Source organism: Aethalodelphis obliquidens, unplaced genomic scaffold, assembly GCF_003676395.1.
Source record: "Aethalodelphis obliquidens isolate GAN/ISIS:26980383/991018 unplaced genomic scaffold, ASM367639v1 scaffold36, whole genome shotgun sequence".
Classification (NCBI taxonomy): domain Eukaryota; kingdom Metazoa; phylum Chordata; class Mammalia; order Artiodactyla; family Delphinidae; genus Aethalodelphis; species Aethalodelphis obliquidens.
Window position 1 is genome coordinate 3,726,205 of NW_020837980.1, and position 17,059 is coordinate 3,743,263.

At 38.3% G+C, this 17,059-nt stretch overlaps 1 protein-coding gene across 1 annotated transcript in view; it reads left to right on the forward strand.

Annotated features, from left to right (window-relative positions):
- TMTC1 (transmembrane O-mannosyltransferase targeting cadherins 1) overlaps positions 1-17,059 on the forward strand; it is a 259,841-nt gene that overhangs the window by 110,622 nt on the left and 132,160 nt on the right. Inside the window, exons 6-7 of the mRNA XM_027129326.1 lie at positions 10,192-10,273; positions 11,422-11,525. Of these exons, the coding sequence (XP_026985127.1) occupies positions 10,192-10,273; positions 11,422-11,525 (186 nt within the window). The remainder of the gene's footprint in view (positions 1-10,191; positions 10,274-11,421; positions 11,526-17,059) is intronic.

Genomic DNA, 17,059 nt, shown 5'->3' on the forward strand with positions numbered 1-17,059 from the left:
ATTCAGCATAGTATTGGAAGTCCTAGCCACAGCAGTTGTATAAGGAAAAAGAAATAAAAGGCATCCAATCTGGAAAGGAAGAAGTAAATCTGTCACTATTTGCAGATGATATGGTACTATATATAGAAAATCCTAGACTACACCAAAAAAACTGTTAGAACTAATAAATGAATTCAGTAAAGTTACAGGATTCAAAATCAATGTGCAGAAATCTGTGGTCTTTTTATATACTAATAATGAAATATGAGAAAGAGAAATTAAGAAAACAATTCTATTTACAATTGCATCAAAAAGAATTAAATACTTAGGAATAAATTTAACCAAGGAGATACAAGACCTGTACACTGAAAACTGTAAAATACTGATGAAAGAAATTGAAGAAGATACAAAAAGTGGAAAGATAGTTCATGTTCAGGGATTGGAAGAATTAATATTGTTAAAGTGTCTGTACTACCCAAAGCAATCTACAGATTTGGTGCAATCCCTGACAATATTTCAATGGCATATTTCACAGAACTAGAAAAACTAATTCTAAAATTTGTATGGAAACACAAAAGACCTCTGTCAGCCAAAATAATCTTGAGAAAGAAGAATGAAGGTGGAGGTGTCACACATCCTGATTTCAAGCTACACTACAAAGCTACTGTAATCAAAGCAGTATGGTACTGGCACAAATACAGACACATAGATCAATGGAACAGAACTGAGAGTCAAGGAATAAACCCACTCATCTATGGACAATTACTATACAACAGAGAGCAAAGAACATACAATGAAGAAAGGACAGTCTCTTCAATAAATGGTGTTGGGAAAACTGATGCAAATGAATCAGATCAGACCATTATCTTACACCATGCACAGAAATTAAGTCAAAGTGGATTAAAGACTTGAATATAAGACCTGAAACCATAAAATTCCCAGAAGAAAATGTAGGCAGTAACTACATTGACTTTGATCTTAGCAATGTTTTTATGATTATGATATGTTTTATGATATGATTCCAAAGGCAAGATAAAAAATAAAATAAAAAACAAACAGGACTACATCAAATGAAAAGCTTTTGCACAGTAAAAGAAACTATCATAAAAACAAATAGGCAACCTACTGAATGGGAGAAGATATTTGCAAATTATATATCCCATAAGGAGTTAATACCCAAGATATATTAAGAACTCATAAAACACAACAAGAAAACAAACGACCCAATTAAAAATTAGACAGAGGATCTGAATTGACATTTTGCTCAAGAAGACTACAGATGACCAACAGGCACATGGAAAAATGTTCAACATCACTAATTATCAGGGAAATGTGAATCAAAACCACAATGGGATATCACCTCACACCTGTTAGAATGACATATCAAAAAGACAAGATATAACAAATGTAGAGGATGTGGAAAAAAGGGAACTGCTGTACACTACTGGTGGGTCTGTAAATTGGTGCAGCCCCTGTACAAAACAGTATGGAGATTCCTCAAAATAATTAAGTAGAACTATTAATACTATATGAACCACCTATTCCACTTCCGGATATTTATCTGAATATCACAAAAATATTAATTCAAAAAGATTTCGGCACCCCTCTGTTCATTGCAGCATTATTTACAATAGCCAAAATACGGAAACGGCCTAAGCATCCATCAAGTACTCCTCAGTCATTAAAAAGAATGAAATCCTGCCATTTGGACCTTGAGGGTATTTTGCTAAGTGAAATCAATCAGACAGAGAAAGATAAGTAATGTATGATTTCACTCATATGTGGAATTTAAAAAAAAAAAAACGAACAAACAAAAAAACAAAAACTTATAGATACAGAGAACAGATGAATAGTTAGCAGAGGAGGAGGAGTTGGAGTGTGGGGGAAATGGGTGATAGGGGTCAACTGTATGGTGATGGATGATAACTAGACTTGGGGTGGCGATTACTCTGTAGTGTATACAGACGTTGAACTATAATGCAGTAACCTGAAACTTACATAATAAAAAAATTAAACGTTGTTGGAATAGCTTGTTGTTTTTCACAAAGATGTAGTTGTAGCGGCCTTTTTGTTAATTTCCTGAATTGATCAGGTATCTTCTGGTATCCTGAATTAACATCCTTTAAAACATGTTATTGGTACGTTTGTACTTCTGAGAGTAGTATTTGAAATTTAATCATCTTCCTGGAAGGTGAAAACATATTCAGTTGGCAGTGATTGAAAGATAGCAGAGCATTGATGGTTAAGAGCACAGGGTGGTTTTATATTCTGACTCTTCTGGCTTACTACCTGTGGGACCTTGGGACAAGTTACTTGACCATTAATGCCTCGGTTTTCTCCTTGTAAGAGGAAGATACTAAGAGTGTACATCTTATAGGAATGTGCTAAAGATTATACACATAAGAACTGTGCCAGGGGCACAAAAAACTTTCACTACTATTATTGTTAACAGAATGTGTGTTTCTTCAGTTTACCAGGACAATCCAATATCAAATACTCTTTTTCACTAGCTTAGTTGTACATGAATTTCTCAGCCCACTTATCCCAATAAAGGGGATAAAATCAGAAGGTGTGATGATAGTTTGTCTGTTTTTAATCTCTTTCTTAGTGCAAAAGTTTACTTGTGTATCTGCACAAATACGTATTGCAAGTAGCAGTGATTTCATTTCCATGGGTTTCTTAGAGGCTCTGGTGTACAAGTTTGGACTGATGGGCATAAGGGAAAACCCATAGCAAGTGCAGTCTTTCAGCATCGTTGGAGACGAGACAGTGAAAAGGCATGCAGTCGGGCATGAGAAAAGTCAATTCTGGTTTGGATTCACTGCTCACCAGGTCTGGATCTGCAAGATGAGGCCAGTGCTGCCTGTCTGGCCACCTCATGTGGATCTTTGGAGGATTAAATGTTAGACTGGATTGAAAAGCCCTTTGACATAGAAAATGCCAGACAAATACGTAATATGCATCTTCTTGTGATACGTTCCTATTATGGCAAATTAAATATTCTGGTTAGTATAAAGATTTTATACATGCACTAAATTAATGACCAATTAACATAAAATTAAAGTATGTTAAGAAGAAACTTAACACCCAAATCATACTGCTAAATAGATGTAACAACACAAGCTTTTCTTATTTATCCTTATGAAAAGGTCTCTCCACCTACTTGGACTAGAACCTCACATCTGTTTCTAAATCTGATATCTCAGGAACTTCCAGAATAAGTTCTGTCCACCATGTTCCCCTTTGGACTTTTGGGCCCTTTGCTCTCTGTTATGGACCTCAGTGTGGACACAGTACCAGTGTCATACAGTGCCGATGCCCCACTTCTGGAAATCAGATTGGGTCATCTCTGCCTCAAGCCCTTCACTGACTGCTCACAACCATCAGAACAAAGCCCAGACTCCACAGTGGGATGTGAAGGACCATGGTAACGTGGCCCCAGCCTGCCTCTCCAGCCTCCCCGCTCAGCCTTCTGCCACTGTTAAATCCTGCAGCTAGATGACCGTCTCTCACTTCCTCATCCTGCTTCCCAACTCTCAATCCTAGGCCCGTATATGTGTTTTTCACGTTTTCTCCTCACCCAATTCACCCCTCCTCTTCCTCAGGTGTCAGCTTCATTGTCCCTCTCTTGGGGCATCCTTATCTCCCTCTCCGTTTCTGCTTGCAACTCCTCCCTGTGGGGCTGGCTGATCATATCACGGTGCAGTCACACCCTCCTAATCCTGTTCACCTTCTCCTTGTAGCCATCTCTTCTCATTTAGAATTTCTGAATCAACCCATTGTACATGGAATTTGCATTTCGACCTGCAGCAATCACTACATACATTAACGTTTAAATGGATACCTCTTAAAAGACGCCTCAAGAATTGTGCACTGCCTCAGCCCATTCATTGGTATGAAAAGTTTTTATTATAGGTTTTATTGTAGATCGGTACTAACTGATAAAGATGAACTTTATCATTTTTAATTAAGTAGAAGTCACTGTGTTGTTACCAAGCAGAAATGCCATTTAATAAATAATCCGTGTTGAAAGTGTACTGAATAAAGCAACTCCGTTTTACTTTTATGCTATATCGAGTAGCGGGTGCTGTGGATTTGGGTTTGGGTCTCCCCTCTGCCACTTGCCAGCTTCGAGATCCTGAGTGAGCACCTCCTTCAGCCTCATTAACAAGGTGGGGACAAGTATGGACTCACAGCACTGGTATGAGAACTAAATGAGATTTAAAAGGTAAAGCACTTAGCACAGTGACTGACATATATTAAATGAATTAAGTATCCCCTATTATTAATGAATTGAAACTAGCCTGCTACTTTAATGACAAGCAAGAGTGATAATCACCAAAACTGAATTTTTGGTTTACATATAGAAAGAATAAGAATTGGTGCCTCCGACTAAATTCATTGCAGCAGAAATATAAATTAGCCCCTCTGACTAAATTAATGAAGCCTGAACTCATTGACCTTTGACACTAAAGGAACGTGACCTTTTGCAAGTCAAATAACACTGTGGGGCTCTTTTTCTTTTCACCTGTAAAACTACCTGAGCTGTTTTGATCCCTTCCATTTCTAACTCTGATTTTCAGAATGGTTAAAAGAACTGAAATCATATCCCCCTTTGCCTTCTCTGTCTTTATTTCCACTATTCTATGTGTGATAATCTAAATATTTCTTTGCAAGTAACCTGCTGAGCTGAGTTTAAATTTTCAAGAAGAAATGTTACCAGAGCCACAGAATGGGGTACTGAAAGTCACTTTGGGTTTCTGAGTAGATTGAACTTAGAAATTCATTTTATCTTAAAACAGCTCCTTCCCTTTGGAATCTGCATTTGAATATCAAAGAAGACATCAAAAGTAGTTCTGCTCCTCTATAGAATGCCACTGGTTATTGCAATTTAGGTGAGGCACTTTATGGGTTCAAGGAGAGTGCAATCAAAGAGAGAAACCGAAGACACTTAAATTTCTTTTGTTGTTTTTGTTAATCTTTTCATCTTTTCTAATGTGAGCTATGTCTTTGCTACTTTGGTCAACTGAGAGATCTTTTCTCTCTCTGTTTCAAAGAGAAGCAGGATTTCTAAACTCCTACTCTAAAAAGCCCTGAATTCAAATTATTTTTCTTTCTTTCTTTCTTTGGTCATAGTATGTGACTCTTTGTTAATTTTCTTTACTACCTTGAAAGAGCAGGAGAAATTAAATCAGTATGACAGGTGTTCTAGAAGGAATTTTGTATATAGCTTTGTATAATTTATTAGTATATTGATTTTTAAAAAATTATTTATTTTGGCTGCGACAGGTCTTAGTTGCAGCATGTAGAATCTTCGTTGCGGCATGTTGACTCTTAGTTGCGGCATGCATGTGGGATATAATTCCCCAACCAGGGATTGAACCCTGGGTCCCCTGCATTGGGAGCACGGAGTCTTACCCACTGGACCACCAGGGAAGTCCCAGTTTATTAGTGTATTACTAAATAGTAATAACTTGTAGCTGAGATATTTGCCACTGGAGCTGTTATTAAGGCAAAAATTATCAGGTTTCTGAGAAGGGCTGGATAGTCTAATATAGTATTCTCATTTAATCCACCAGGAATCCTTCAGCTCACTGTCCAAACCCCAAGCAGTGAGTTCGTATTTTGTACCCAGTCTAGCACTGGAGGGTAAGGAAAACACAGATAAAGAAAAGAGGGTGAGTGGGGGCAGATAAATCTTTTTAAAATTCTGTTAGGGTCCCTAAACATTTATTGATCATCTTGCTGTATGTATCCATTAGCTATTAACACAATAATTCTGTGTTAAAGTTCAGTGACTTAAAATAATAAGCATTCATTTAACCCTCAAGATTATGGGGTTGGAGGCTTCCCTGGTGGCGCAGTGGTTAAGAATCCGCCTGCCAATGCAGGGGACACAGGTTCTAGCCCTGGTCTGGGAAGATCCCACATGTGGCAGAGAAACTAAGCCCGTGCACCACAGCTACTGAGCCTGCACTCTAGAGCCCGCGAGCCACAACTACTGAAGCCTGAGTGCCTAGAGCCCGTGCTCTGCAACAAGAGAAGCCACCCCATGAGAAGCCCGCGCACCGCAATGAAGAGTAGCCCCTGCTCGCAGCAACTAGAGAAAAGCCCGCGCACAGCAACAAAGACCCAACGCAGCCAAAAATAAAAATAAATAAATTAAAAAAAAAAAAAAAGATTATGGGGTTGGTGACTTTGTTACCGAATTCAGATCTCGGATACGAGAGACAAGCGCTGGTAGAGACAGAAAAGTTCCTTTTATCAGAAAGCTGGTTATCTGGGGGAAAGGCGGACTTGTGTCCCAAAACTGTCTCTGAATGTTCTGCGTGGCCCTGAAAGTTTTTAAAGGGAAAAAGGGGAAGTAATCTCAGTTAATCATTGAAATAGGGGGTCAGAGTCATTGCCATCCCCCACTGTGCACAGGCCTGTGGGCCCCCTGTGATCTTTTTTTAGATGCTTATCTTGTTCACACAGTTTGTTTATGAGATTACTGAAGGGGAAAGCTAGGGAAGAGATCTGGTCATCTGTTCATTACTTATTCTTCATTTCTATTTCTTTGATCTAAGGAAAGAACCAACAGGTTAGGCAAAGTGTTGTGTGATCAAAAGATTTGAAAGGTTTGGGCCAGAAGTTAGTTAAAATATAGCTTTGCTAAAGTGACAAGACAAAAGGGACCTACTGCAGAGAGTTCTTTCCTGAAAAAAGCTGCTTACAACTTCGGGTGGCAGGTTGTCCTGGTCTCACCTAAGACTGACCTCTCAATGGCATTTGAGGACCGAGTATCTATGGAGGGTAACTTCAGTGAGAAGTCCCAATTAGCTCTGAGTATTTGAACATGATCAACTGAGGAGGTGGGTGTTAGTAGTTAGAAAATTTGGGGTCAGAAAACTTGGGGTGTGAGGTGCACAGGTTAGGACATTCATTTTGGATAATCTTGATCTTGCTTTTATTTGCCTAAAATCAGAAATCGTTAAAAATGCAGAATTGGGTAATGCCGATACCCCAAGCTAATGTTAAAATATTTTTTTCATGTGCATCAGCAAATTTCAAGGGTCTACTTAAAAGTGAGGGATCAACTAGTATTTGCTTCACCCTAATTGCTTGGCATTCCTTTTTTAAAATGTCAGTAGGTTTTTCTATGTTTTTCTTTATTTGTCATCTTTGATGTCATCAGTTGGTGAGAACATCCAAGGATCATAATATTTTGAACCTGAGAGGGACCCTGAAACCACTGAGTCTAACTGTCATTGATATAGCAAGGAAATGGAGCTCCTGTAGATTTCTACCAAGTTATGCAACAAATTAGTTTGAAGCACAAGAATAGAACCCTGGACCCTTGCTTCCCATTCTAGTGGTTTCCTCAGTGGTTTGGTTTTGTTGTTGGCATGTTCTCTGGCTTCGCAGGGAAAACAATGGAGAATTTGACTGAAGTTGAAAATTAGCAGTGTTGGCATTTGCATATCCTTGTGTTTCTAAGTCATGCTCAGCTATATTAACTTGTGATTGAAATGAGTAGCTGAGATAATCTGATAATATGGTTAAGTATTACTTCTAGTTTTTCAGTGTCCTCCTCTATTAAAAAGGAATTACAGGCTTCCCTGGTGGCTCAGTGGTTGAGAGTCCACCTGCCGATGCAGGGGACGCGGGTTCGTGCCCCGGTCCGGGAAGATCCCACATGCCGCGGAGCAGCTGGGCCCGTGAGCCATGGCTGCTGAGCCTGCGCGTCCAGAGCCTGTGCTCCGCAACGGGAAGGGCCACAACAGGGAGAGGCCGGCGTAGAAAAAAAAAAAAAAAAAAAAAAAAAAAAAGGAATTATAATGTTTTTCCTCAAGGAATTGTTGAAATTACAAAGAAATTATAAAGAAATTAGTACATCACTTACGTTTGTATCTGATACGTATTATTTGCTATTTTTATTATTATTTGTTGTTTCTAATTCACAGACATCATGGACTAAGGGGGAAAAAATTCTACTGTCCAATTTCATTGAAGGAGGGGGAGGAGGAGAAGATGCAGAAAATTCACCTCTTAGACTGCTCCGTGTATGAGCTAGTAACCTCAGCCTCTGACCTCGTGCTTACCAAAAAAGGGGGGCCATGTCATTTTGGCTTATTTTCTCATTTAATTTTGGTCAACAACTGGAAATTGAAATCTTGAAAGGAGGTCATTTTTTTCAGCCACTGCTCCCTGTGTCGTTCTAGGCTTTCATTGCTTTGGGATGCTACATTTAAAGAGTAACTTATCTGACACCTTTAACTGAACTTTTTGAGGAAATAGAACTTCTCAAGGAGGAAGAATTTGCAAACAAAGCGACACTTTATAAAGGTCTCTGAAATAACCATCACAGTGAGCTTTCAGTGAAACAAAATATGAATTACCTAAGTTTAACATCTGAAACCCTGTGGTTTGTTTTATATAAGGGAAACCACTTCTAATTTTTCCAGTGTGTTAAAATAAACAAGCAACAGAGGGAACCTGAGAAATGAAGTTTCTAAAAGCAGACCAACCCAAGAAGGACTTTTTCATTCAGAAATGTTGCAACCCTTTTCCTTCCCACACTGCCATTCCCTTTCCCTTCCTGCTGCCACTTATCCACATCCTGTAAAGGAATAGCAGAAATGTCCAGGGTTGGTCTTTGTTGAGTTGGCCTGAAAATGATGGTGATAGAGGGGGAGCTGAGAAAATGCACGTAGCAGTGCTTTAACTTTTTGGAATCACAGACCTAGCTGACACTGGAGATCAAAGTCAAGGACTTTGCCTCAAAGAAATGCACAGATGCAGACATACACAAAATCTCCTGTGCAGTTTCAGGAAGCGGTAAACTCCCTCAAGCCCATTTCAGGACAGAAAAGATGCACCTGCCTCCTGAGAGCTGACAGTATTCCTGGCCTTACTCCTTGCCAAGCTCTCTTGAGAGCTGAGAGAAGAAAGAATTTAAATGTAATGCTTGGTGGTGGATCCAGTCCAGAGCTTGCTAAGAGGTGGCTCTGTGTACTGTTTTTTGGAAGAAGAAAAGGGAAGCTAGAAGGAAGGGACTTGCCCCTTAGTGATACTGTCTCCTTACGGTGCCACTTGGATGCACTTAGCTGTAACAAAACAGGAACCACATGTATTTTGTAAGCAGTCAAGTTAGACATTTCTTTGTGAGCTGCTAACCCACTCAGGTCTTCAAAAGGATCTCTCTCCTTATAGAACATCCTTGCTGTGTGAACATACCACATTCAAATGCAGATTTTAAGAGTTTCTGGGGGAGGATTCCTTTGAGGAAAAATTAGACTAAAAAAAGTAAAAGAAAAAAATGAAAAAAGGCAGGGGAAACAAGGATGAGGTGGGAAATGTTTGCTGGATTATGTGGTTCAGTTTGACTTTTTTCCCTACACTTTGTACAGAAATTTGCCTGTAGGTGAAAAGGACTTTAGGGTTTCCTGAAGTTTGTTGACAATCTCCTCTTGCTTCCCTTTCGTCGTCTTTATTAAAACCAGCCAATCACATGTCTTCTATGTGGATGAGTACAAGTGGGTGAACTGTGGGAGATGCAGGGTCCACACAAGTTGCTGCCCCTCTAGAAGTGACATTCTTGTAACCTAGTCTGGTTCCAAAGGTCATAGGCAGATGAGGAAATTATCCACTGCATATGGGTGAGCTCTGTTTGACCACCAATGCTTAATAACTTTGTTACCTTGGATAAATTACTTAACCTCATAAAATCTTAGCATCCTTTTTTTTTAGGGGTAAGACATTTGTGAGCTAGTTTGTGGGTGGAAGACATTATCCCTCTCAAATTACATTCAGTAGGCAAATTAAATCTTATTTTGTTTAAGATCATCCCTGTGACTAGTGTAATCATATAGTTGCCAGAATACCTGGGTTATTTGGGATTAGATGGGATAGTAATATTTATAGCTAACTAGTTAACAGTTAGGTTGTGTTCCATATATTATCGCATTTATTCTTCACAACTTTCCTGTGAAGTAGATACTATTATTTTCCACTCTTTTATAAGTGAGAAATATGTGCAGAGATGTTAGAAAACTTGCCCAAGATCATCCAGACAGTAGGCAGCAGAGCTGAGGGATTGAAACCCACGTGGTCTGGTTCCAGAAGCCATGCTCTTAGCTATGATCCTTTCCAGGCTTCTTTTGAAAGGAAAACATTATTTGTGGTAGACTCTGACACTTATTTAAGATGTTTTTTTCTTTCCTGTTTCAGATATCTGACAGCAAGCCGCAATAGAAATTTCTTGCTTACCATGAGGCCATTCTTAAAAAGGGCCATTTTGGTCATAAGTTATGTAAGTACATATATGCTTTTGAAATATCTGATAAGAAATATTTCACTTTAATTTGACTCAGAGACATGATCCAGATTGTTTGAGTCAGCAGTAGCGTCTAACAATATGATCTTAAGATCAAAGAGTTTACACGCTATAAATGTTACAAAGCCTTGGAATGTTTGTATGGAAGCATTCTAGGGATATGTGAACTCAGTGACACCAGCAGTATTAACTATAATACTTTTTGTGCCGTTTTCAAGGTGCTGATGCTGTGTTGTCTCTGCAACACAAACCTGGCTGTATCGGTTATCTAGTGCTGCACTTATATAAAAAGCATTCATGAAGTAAGCCAGTGACATTCATGGGAAAAAGTCCAGGCTTAACTACCTCCCAAAATTAATCTTTACCTTTTATTGAAGCAAAGATTTCCCTCTGACTTTATCAGAAACAACATAATTGGTCCTATTGAAATGAGAATGACATCTAGAAGGTCTGTGTGGGTGCATTCTTCTATAAACAGAACTTATCGCCACAGAAGTGTCTCTGGCCTCTGGTTTTCTTATGCATCTTTGCAACAGGATAGCACCATTCAGTGATAAAATTCCACTGAGTAGACACAAAAGATGTTTCTTGGGGTTGTTGAAATAACTCTTGCATGAGCGGTCTGCTCCAGAGCATTTGTGAGTTGGAGCACTTCCAAATGTATTTATTCAGGACGCGGAAGTATCATCTATTATAGTTTAAGTTAACTTTCATGGGGCTCTGTGAGAGGGATGGTTAATAACCTGGGCATTGGAGACCAATGACATGGGTGCAACTCCTGGATCTTGTAATTTACTAGCTGTGGGATTCTGGGCAAATTGGGAGGCCTCAGGTGGATGGAAAGCCTTTAGTGGATAACAATGGATAACAGCTAATAAGTGCTTGAAACTGATGACTGTTATTAAGATTTGCTTGCCTTTCCATCCTCACCTTCATTGTTTACTCTTCCCTCTACCCAATTACTTTCCTACTCATCTTCAATGTTAGGATTTTACAGAAATGCTCACTAGGAAAAGTGTTTGTAGATCAAAATATTTGTAAAGCATCTGAAAGTAGCCTCCAGAAAGGTGGGGCTTACTCCCGACAATCAATGATTTTCTTACCAAATCTTCTTTTCTCTGAAGGTTATTGTTGTTCTGTACTTCCGTCTGTGGATAATGGGAGGATCTATGCCCCTCTTTTCAGAGCAGGATAATCCAGCTTCATTTTCACCTTACATTCTTACAAGGTCAGTAGAAATACATTTTTTTAAGTTTACTTGGTATTTATCAGGTTGTTTTAAATAATCTTAAACGATATGTTGTCTTTGCATTTTAAGGAAAGAAAGGTTGTGTTCTATTCAGGGCATGTGGAGAAAAGAAACTACTGTTTAGATGTTTGGAATTCTTTTCAACAAATGGTGCTGTTTTGTCAATATTATTGGTATTGTTCTCATATTGGTACATATTTGTTTACTCAACAAGCATTTTGTTAGCACTTATCAATAATAAATATCTATTGAGGGACTTCCCTGGCGGCACAGTGGTTAAGAATCTGCCTGCCAATGCAGGGGACACGGGTTTGAGCCCTGATCCGGGAAGATCCCACATGCCGCAGAGCAGCTAAGCCCGTGCGCCACAACTACTGAGGCTGCACTCTAGAGCCCATGAGCCACAACTACTGAGCCCTCGTGCCACAACTGCTGAAGCCCGCGTGCCTAGAGCCCGTGCTCTGCAACAAGAAGCCCACGCACTGTAACGAAGAGTATCCCCCGGTCGCCGCAACTAGAGAAAGCCCATGCGCAGCAATGAAGACCCAATGCAGCCAAAAAAAAAAAAGCTTTTGAGTGGCTCATATGGCAAATGTTACAGGACAATGCACTGAGAGGTGTGTAGAGGTTGATTGGACATTATAACTACTTGTAAGGTTAAAATCAGCAGGGAAGTTGAAAGTGGCGAACAGAAATGAAAAACAATTTTTGCTAAGATACAGTCAATTATATCTTACCATTTGTCCTTAAGAGATTTAGGATAGTGGATCAAGAAGTGACGTTGACCAATGGATCTTGTTCATTGAGAGGGTTTTAATTCCTTACCCAATCTGCTGTGATGTACTTCTGACACTTTCAGATATAATTATATTTGACAGTTTTCATAACGTTTCTTCAGGATATATTATTCTATAATGTTTATACATTAAGGTGTACTGTTCTTAAATTTTCATAGTTTTATGTTCTTTTTAATGTCTAATACCATTTTTGTAATAGTGACCTTCCCTTTTCTGTGTTTGCAAAGACATAATAAATCTGAAACCTTGACCAACAGCACATTTATATTTCAGCTTACTTGTATCTCTTAGGGATGAGAGATTGTTGGATTTTGTTTTTATAAAGCCAGGCTTGCTTTATTTCATTCATTTACTTTATATGTTTTAATTGATAAATTTCTACTCTTTTTTCATTGTATGTTCTTCTTTTTTGTTCTCAGTGTTTTCTGCCTTTCTAAAGACTATTTTCCATTCAAAAAGGATACTTCCAATTTGTTTGACCCATTTTTCTAATAAATGTTATGTCACAGTTGTTTGCATTACTTGCAACATCTATTTGTGTTAAAAAAATCTTGAATATGCTTCAGAAACCATATGGTATACAGCTTCCAGTGTTGGCTTATCCCTTTGTGATAGTCTAGAGACTTATAAATTGTTGTTTATGTCTTATATTTTTCAAAATATTGTTTAAATTAGTCCATTCATTAAGCTTGACGTCTGTAGCCAGCTTTTTGTTAATATTGCAATCTACTTGTCCTTTTAGGTTTCTCTCAGTGGCTTTCAACATCTCCAGGGCTCCTTGTCTGGATATTTTTAGCTCATTGAGAAATTGTTTCAGGTTCTGCAGCTCCTTCAATAGCTATTTTCTGCCTTTAAGCGAAAAAAACAGCTTTGCCAGATCCTGGTCTTGCTTTTGGCTCCATTTCCCTTGGCCCTCGGTTGGTCTCCCTCCAAGCTTTCTTGTCTGCTGAATTTGAGCATTCATTCTTGTCTTTATAGTTAGATGCAGCCCATTCCCCGAGCGTACCAGTCTCCAAACGCCAAGCTGCGCATAGCAACAGATGGATAAGAACAAGAACGTATTGCTCTCAACTCACCAACCAGTCATTTCATTCTTATCTCTGTCGTCAGCAAACACGTGCCTACCCCACTGTCCTTGGTGTCAGGACAAGGTGCCTTTGGTCTCTGGCTCACTGCCCTTCTGTCTATACCATCTTAGCTGCCAGGGGGGTCAGATTGCATTTTTATTCCTGCTGGTGGTCAAAAAAAAATTCTTTGGTGGAACCTCTGGCAGAATTAGGATCTTGGGCCGGTCACTCACCATGTTCTACCTTTCACTTCCAAGGTTTTTACGTATTTTTTCTGAGGGGTCTGATACACATTTCATCCAGGACTTTCTGTCTGTGAATCCATCTGAATGACTATTCTCAGGCAATTCAATCAATATAAAGTGATAGAACAGAATATCCTAACATCTTTATATTCTCCCACTTGTAAAAAAAAAAAAAAAAACACGTATCTTTCTGTTTTTGTGTTTCATCCTTAAAATACATAGATACCCTGGGACATTTCAGTGACAATTGCTGTAAATGGCCTTTCACATTCCTCTAAGATAGCTGCATTATAATTGACTCTTTTAAGCATCCAGAACATTGTCTTTAATTCCTTTCCTGAGAAAAGTTTCTAGTCTTCTTGCATAATTGTTTGACCTCTGGTATAATGATGATTCTTAAACTGGATTACCTTAGTCTGTTTCCAATTCTGTTGGCTTTTTTTTTTTTTTTTTCTTCTCATCAGCTGTACAGTTTAGCTATGATTTGGCTGGCTCTGTGAATCTGTCTTTACCAGTCAAAGGTTTGTCGGTCAGCTATGTCAATTGATCTCGTTATTGCTTCACATCTTTTACTGGATTTGTAAACTGAACAACTTTTATAGCATCTTTGCTTCTCTCTTGCAAGGATATCTTCTTTTAAAGTAGGTATAATAACTTTATTATCAGGTGAGAGTTTTCCAACTAGCTTTCTCTTCTCTTAATAATTGTTATAGTTATTAATTACATGTAGTTTTAAAAAATATCCTAATAGCTTTTAAAAGTTGCTCGGTCAACTCTTTGGTTTTTGGTTTGTTTCACATGACTTCTTGTGATTTTAGTTCTGAGATTCCTTCTCTTTTAGATGATCCACTCCCATGTGTTTAGCTAAGAGGAAATACCCCGCCATTTTCTGCCTAACAAAACACATGCAAAATTGTTGTGGTATGCTCATGAGAAACCTTTGTTAAGAAAAATTATCTCAGACATGAGAATAAGAAAAAACATGACCGTGGCATTCACTGTAATGTAGAACATTGTCTAACAAACCTAGAGGAATACAACTTTGGTTGACTTATTATTCACACTTACTGTATTTCACAACTCTGTCAACTTAGAATTTTATGTATAGAAATCTGACAGGTGTGATTATTTCTTTTCTCTCAAGTAGAAAATAAAATTTCAAATGTTAGTTTTATTGCCTTGCAAGACATTGGGCAAATTTGTATCTAATTCACCAGCCTCATTCCTTTTTATTTTTTCATGAACCATGAAAACTTGTTTTTCAAATTTAGTTTGTATATATCGACACATATATACTTATATGTTTCTTATATATATTCAATTTATATTTATATTTAATAACAGCTTGAGATATAATTTAAATGCATACAATTCATCTGTTTAACGTGTACAATTTAACGGTTTTTAGTATATTCACAGAGCCGTGCAGCTATCATCACAATCAAATTTAGAACACCTCCCCAAAAAGAAACCTCATATCCATTAGCAGCTGTTCCCTATTTCACCCCAGTCCCCCGGCCTTAGACAACCATTGACCTACTTTTTATCTCTATAGAATTACTTATTTTGGATATGTTATATCAATGGAATCATATGATGTGTGATCTTTAGTGACTGGCTTCTTTTACTTAGTAAACTGTGTTCAAGATTCATCGTGTCATAGCATACATATATTAATATTTATTTCTTTTTTATTCTGCAGTAGTATGCCATTTTATAGGTACATTACTTTTTATTTTACCCTTTATCTGTTGATGGACGTTTGGGTTGTTTCCATGTCATGGAATGTTTTGGCTATTACGTATAATGCTGCTATGAACATTCATGTACAAGTTTTCGTTTGAATGTATGTTTTGATTTCTCTTGCATATGTACCAAGGAGTGGAATTGCCAGCTCATATATGTTAACTCTATATTTGACTTTTTTTTTTTTAGCACAAGGATGTTTATTTATTTTATTTTGTTTTATTTTTTTGGCTGCATTGGGTCTTCATTGCTGCGCACGGGCTTTCTCCAGTTGCAGCGAGCAGGGGCTTCTTTTGTTGCAGAGCATGGGCTCTAGGTACGTGTGCTTCACTAGCTGTGGTGCGTGGACTCAGTAGTTGTGGCGCATGGGCTTAGTTGTTCCAAAGCATGTGGGATCTTCCTGGACCAGGAATCGAACCCTTGTCCCCTGCATTGGCAGGCGGATTCCCAACCACTGTGCCACCAGGGAAGTCCCCTATATTTAACTTTTTGAGGAACTGCCAGACTGTTTACCAAAGCGGTTTTACCATTTTACATTTCTACCAGCAGTCTGTGAGGGCTCCAGTTTCTCCACATCCTCTTCAACACTTGTCTTTTTGACAGTCTTTTTGTTGTTGTTGTTTTAATTATAGCCATACAAGTGGGTGTGAAATGGCATCTTATTGTGGTTTTGATTTGCATTTCCCTGATGACTAATGATGTTGAGCATCTTTATATATATATATATTAGCCATTTCTATATCTTCTTTGGAGAACTGTTCAGATCCTTTGTCCAGTTTTTAATTGGGTTATTTGTCTTTTTATTATTGAGTTATAATAGTTCTTTATACATTCTACATATGATATTTATATATTCTACATATATGATTTATGAACATTTTTTTTACCTTTCTGTGGGTTATTTCACTTTCTTGATGGTGATCTTTGAGGCACAAAAGTTTTTAATTTTGATGAAATCCAATTTATCTGTTTTTTGGTTGTTGTTACTTATGCTTTTGCTGTTATATCTAAGAGGGTTTTGCCTAACTCAAATTCTCTTCTAAATTGGCTTTGTCAAATGTGTGATTCCCTTATTAATAAGTTATGTAAACTTTTAGTCTTCACTGTGTATTTGTACAGGGTTATGTTTTTAATATTTTTTAAATTGTACTTTGATACAGTTTATGTTAACAGCATTTCGGAGGCCGTTTATAATTTGGCTTTTAATTTTTGTCCATGGGGCATATGTCCAATCAACAAGATAGATCCATACAGAATTGGGGGAGGGGGTCATCATTATTCAGGATACGCTGGCAACAAGCCCTTAATATTCTACCTTTCCATTTTATTCCAAACATTCAGATTGTATTAACTGTCAGTAATTCTATGGGACTGATCAATAACTTTTTTTTTTTTTTTTTTGGCGGTACGCGGGCCTCTCACTGTTGTGGCCTCTCCCGTTGCGGAGCACAGGCTCCGGACGCGCAGGCTCAGCGGCCATGGCTCACGGGCCCAGCTGCTCTGCAGCATGTGGGATCTTCCTGGACCGGGGCACGAACCCGTGTTCCCTGCATTGGCAGGTGGACTCTCGACCACTGCGCCACCAGGGAAGCCCAGATGAATAACTTTTTAAATCTGTAATTGAGATTTGTGTGGATCAACTGAATGACATGACATTG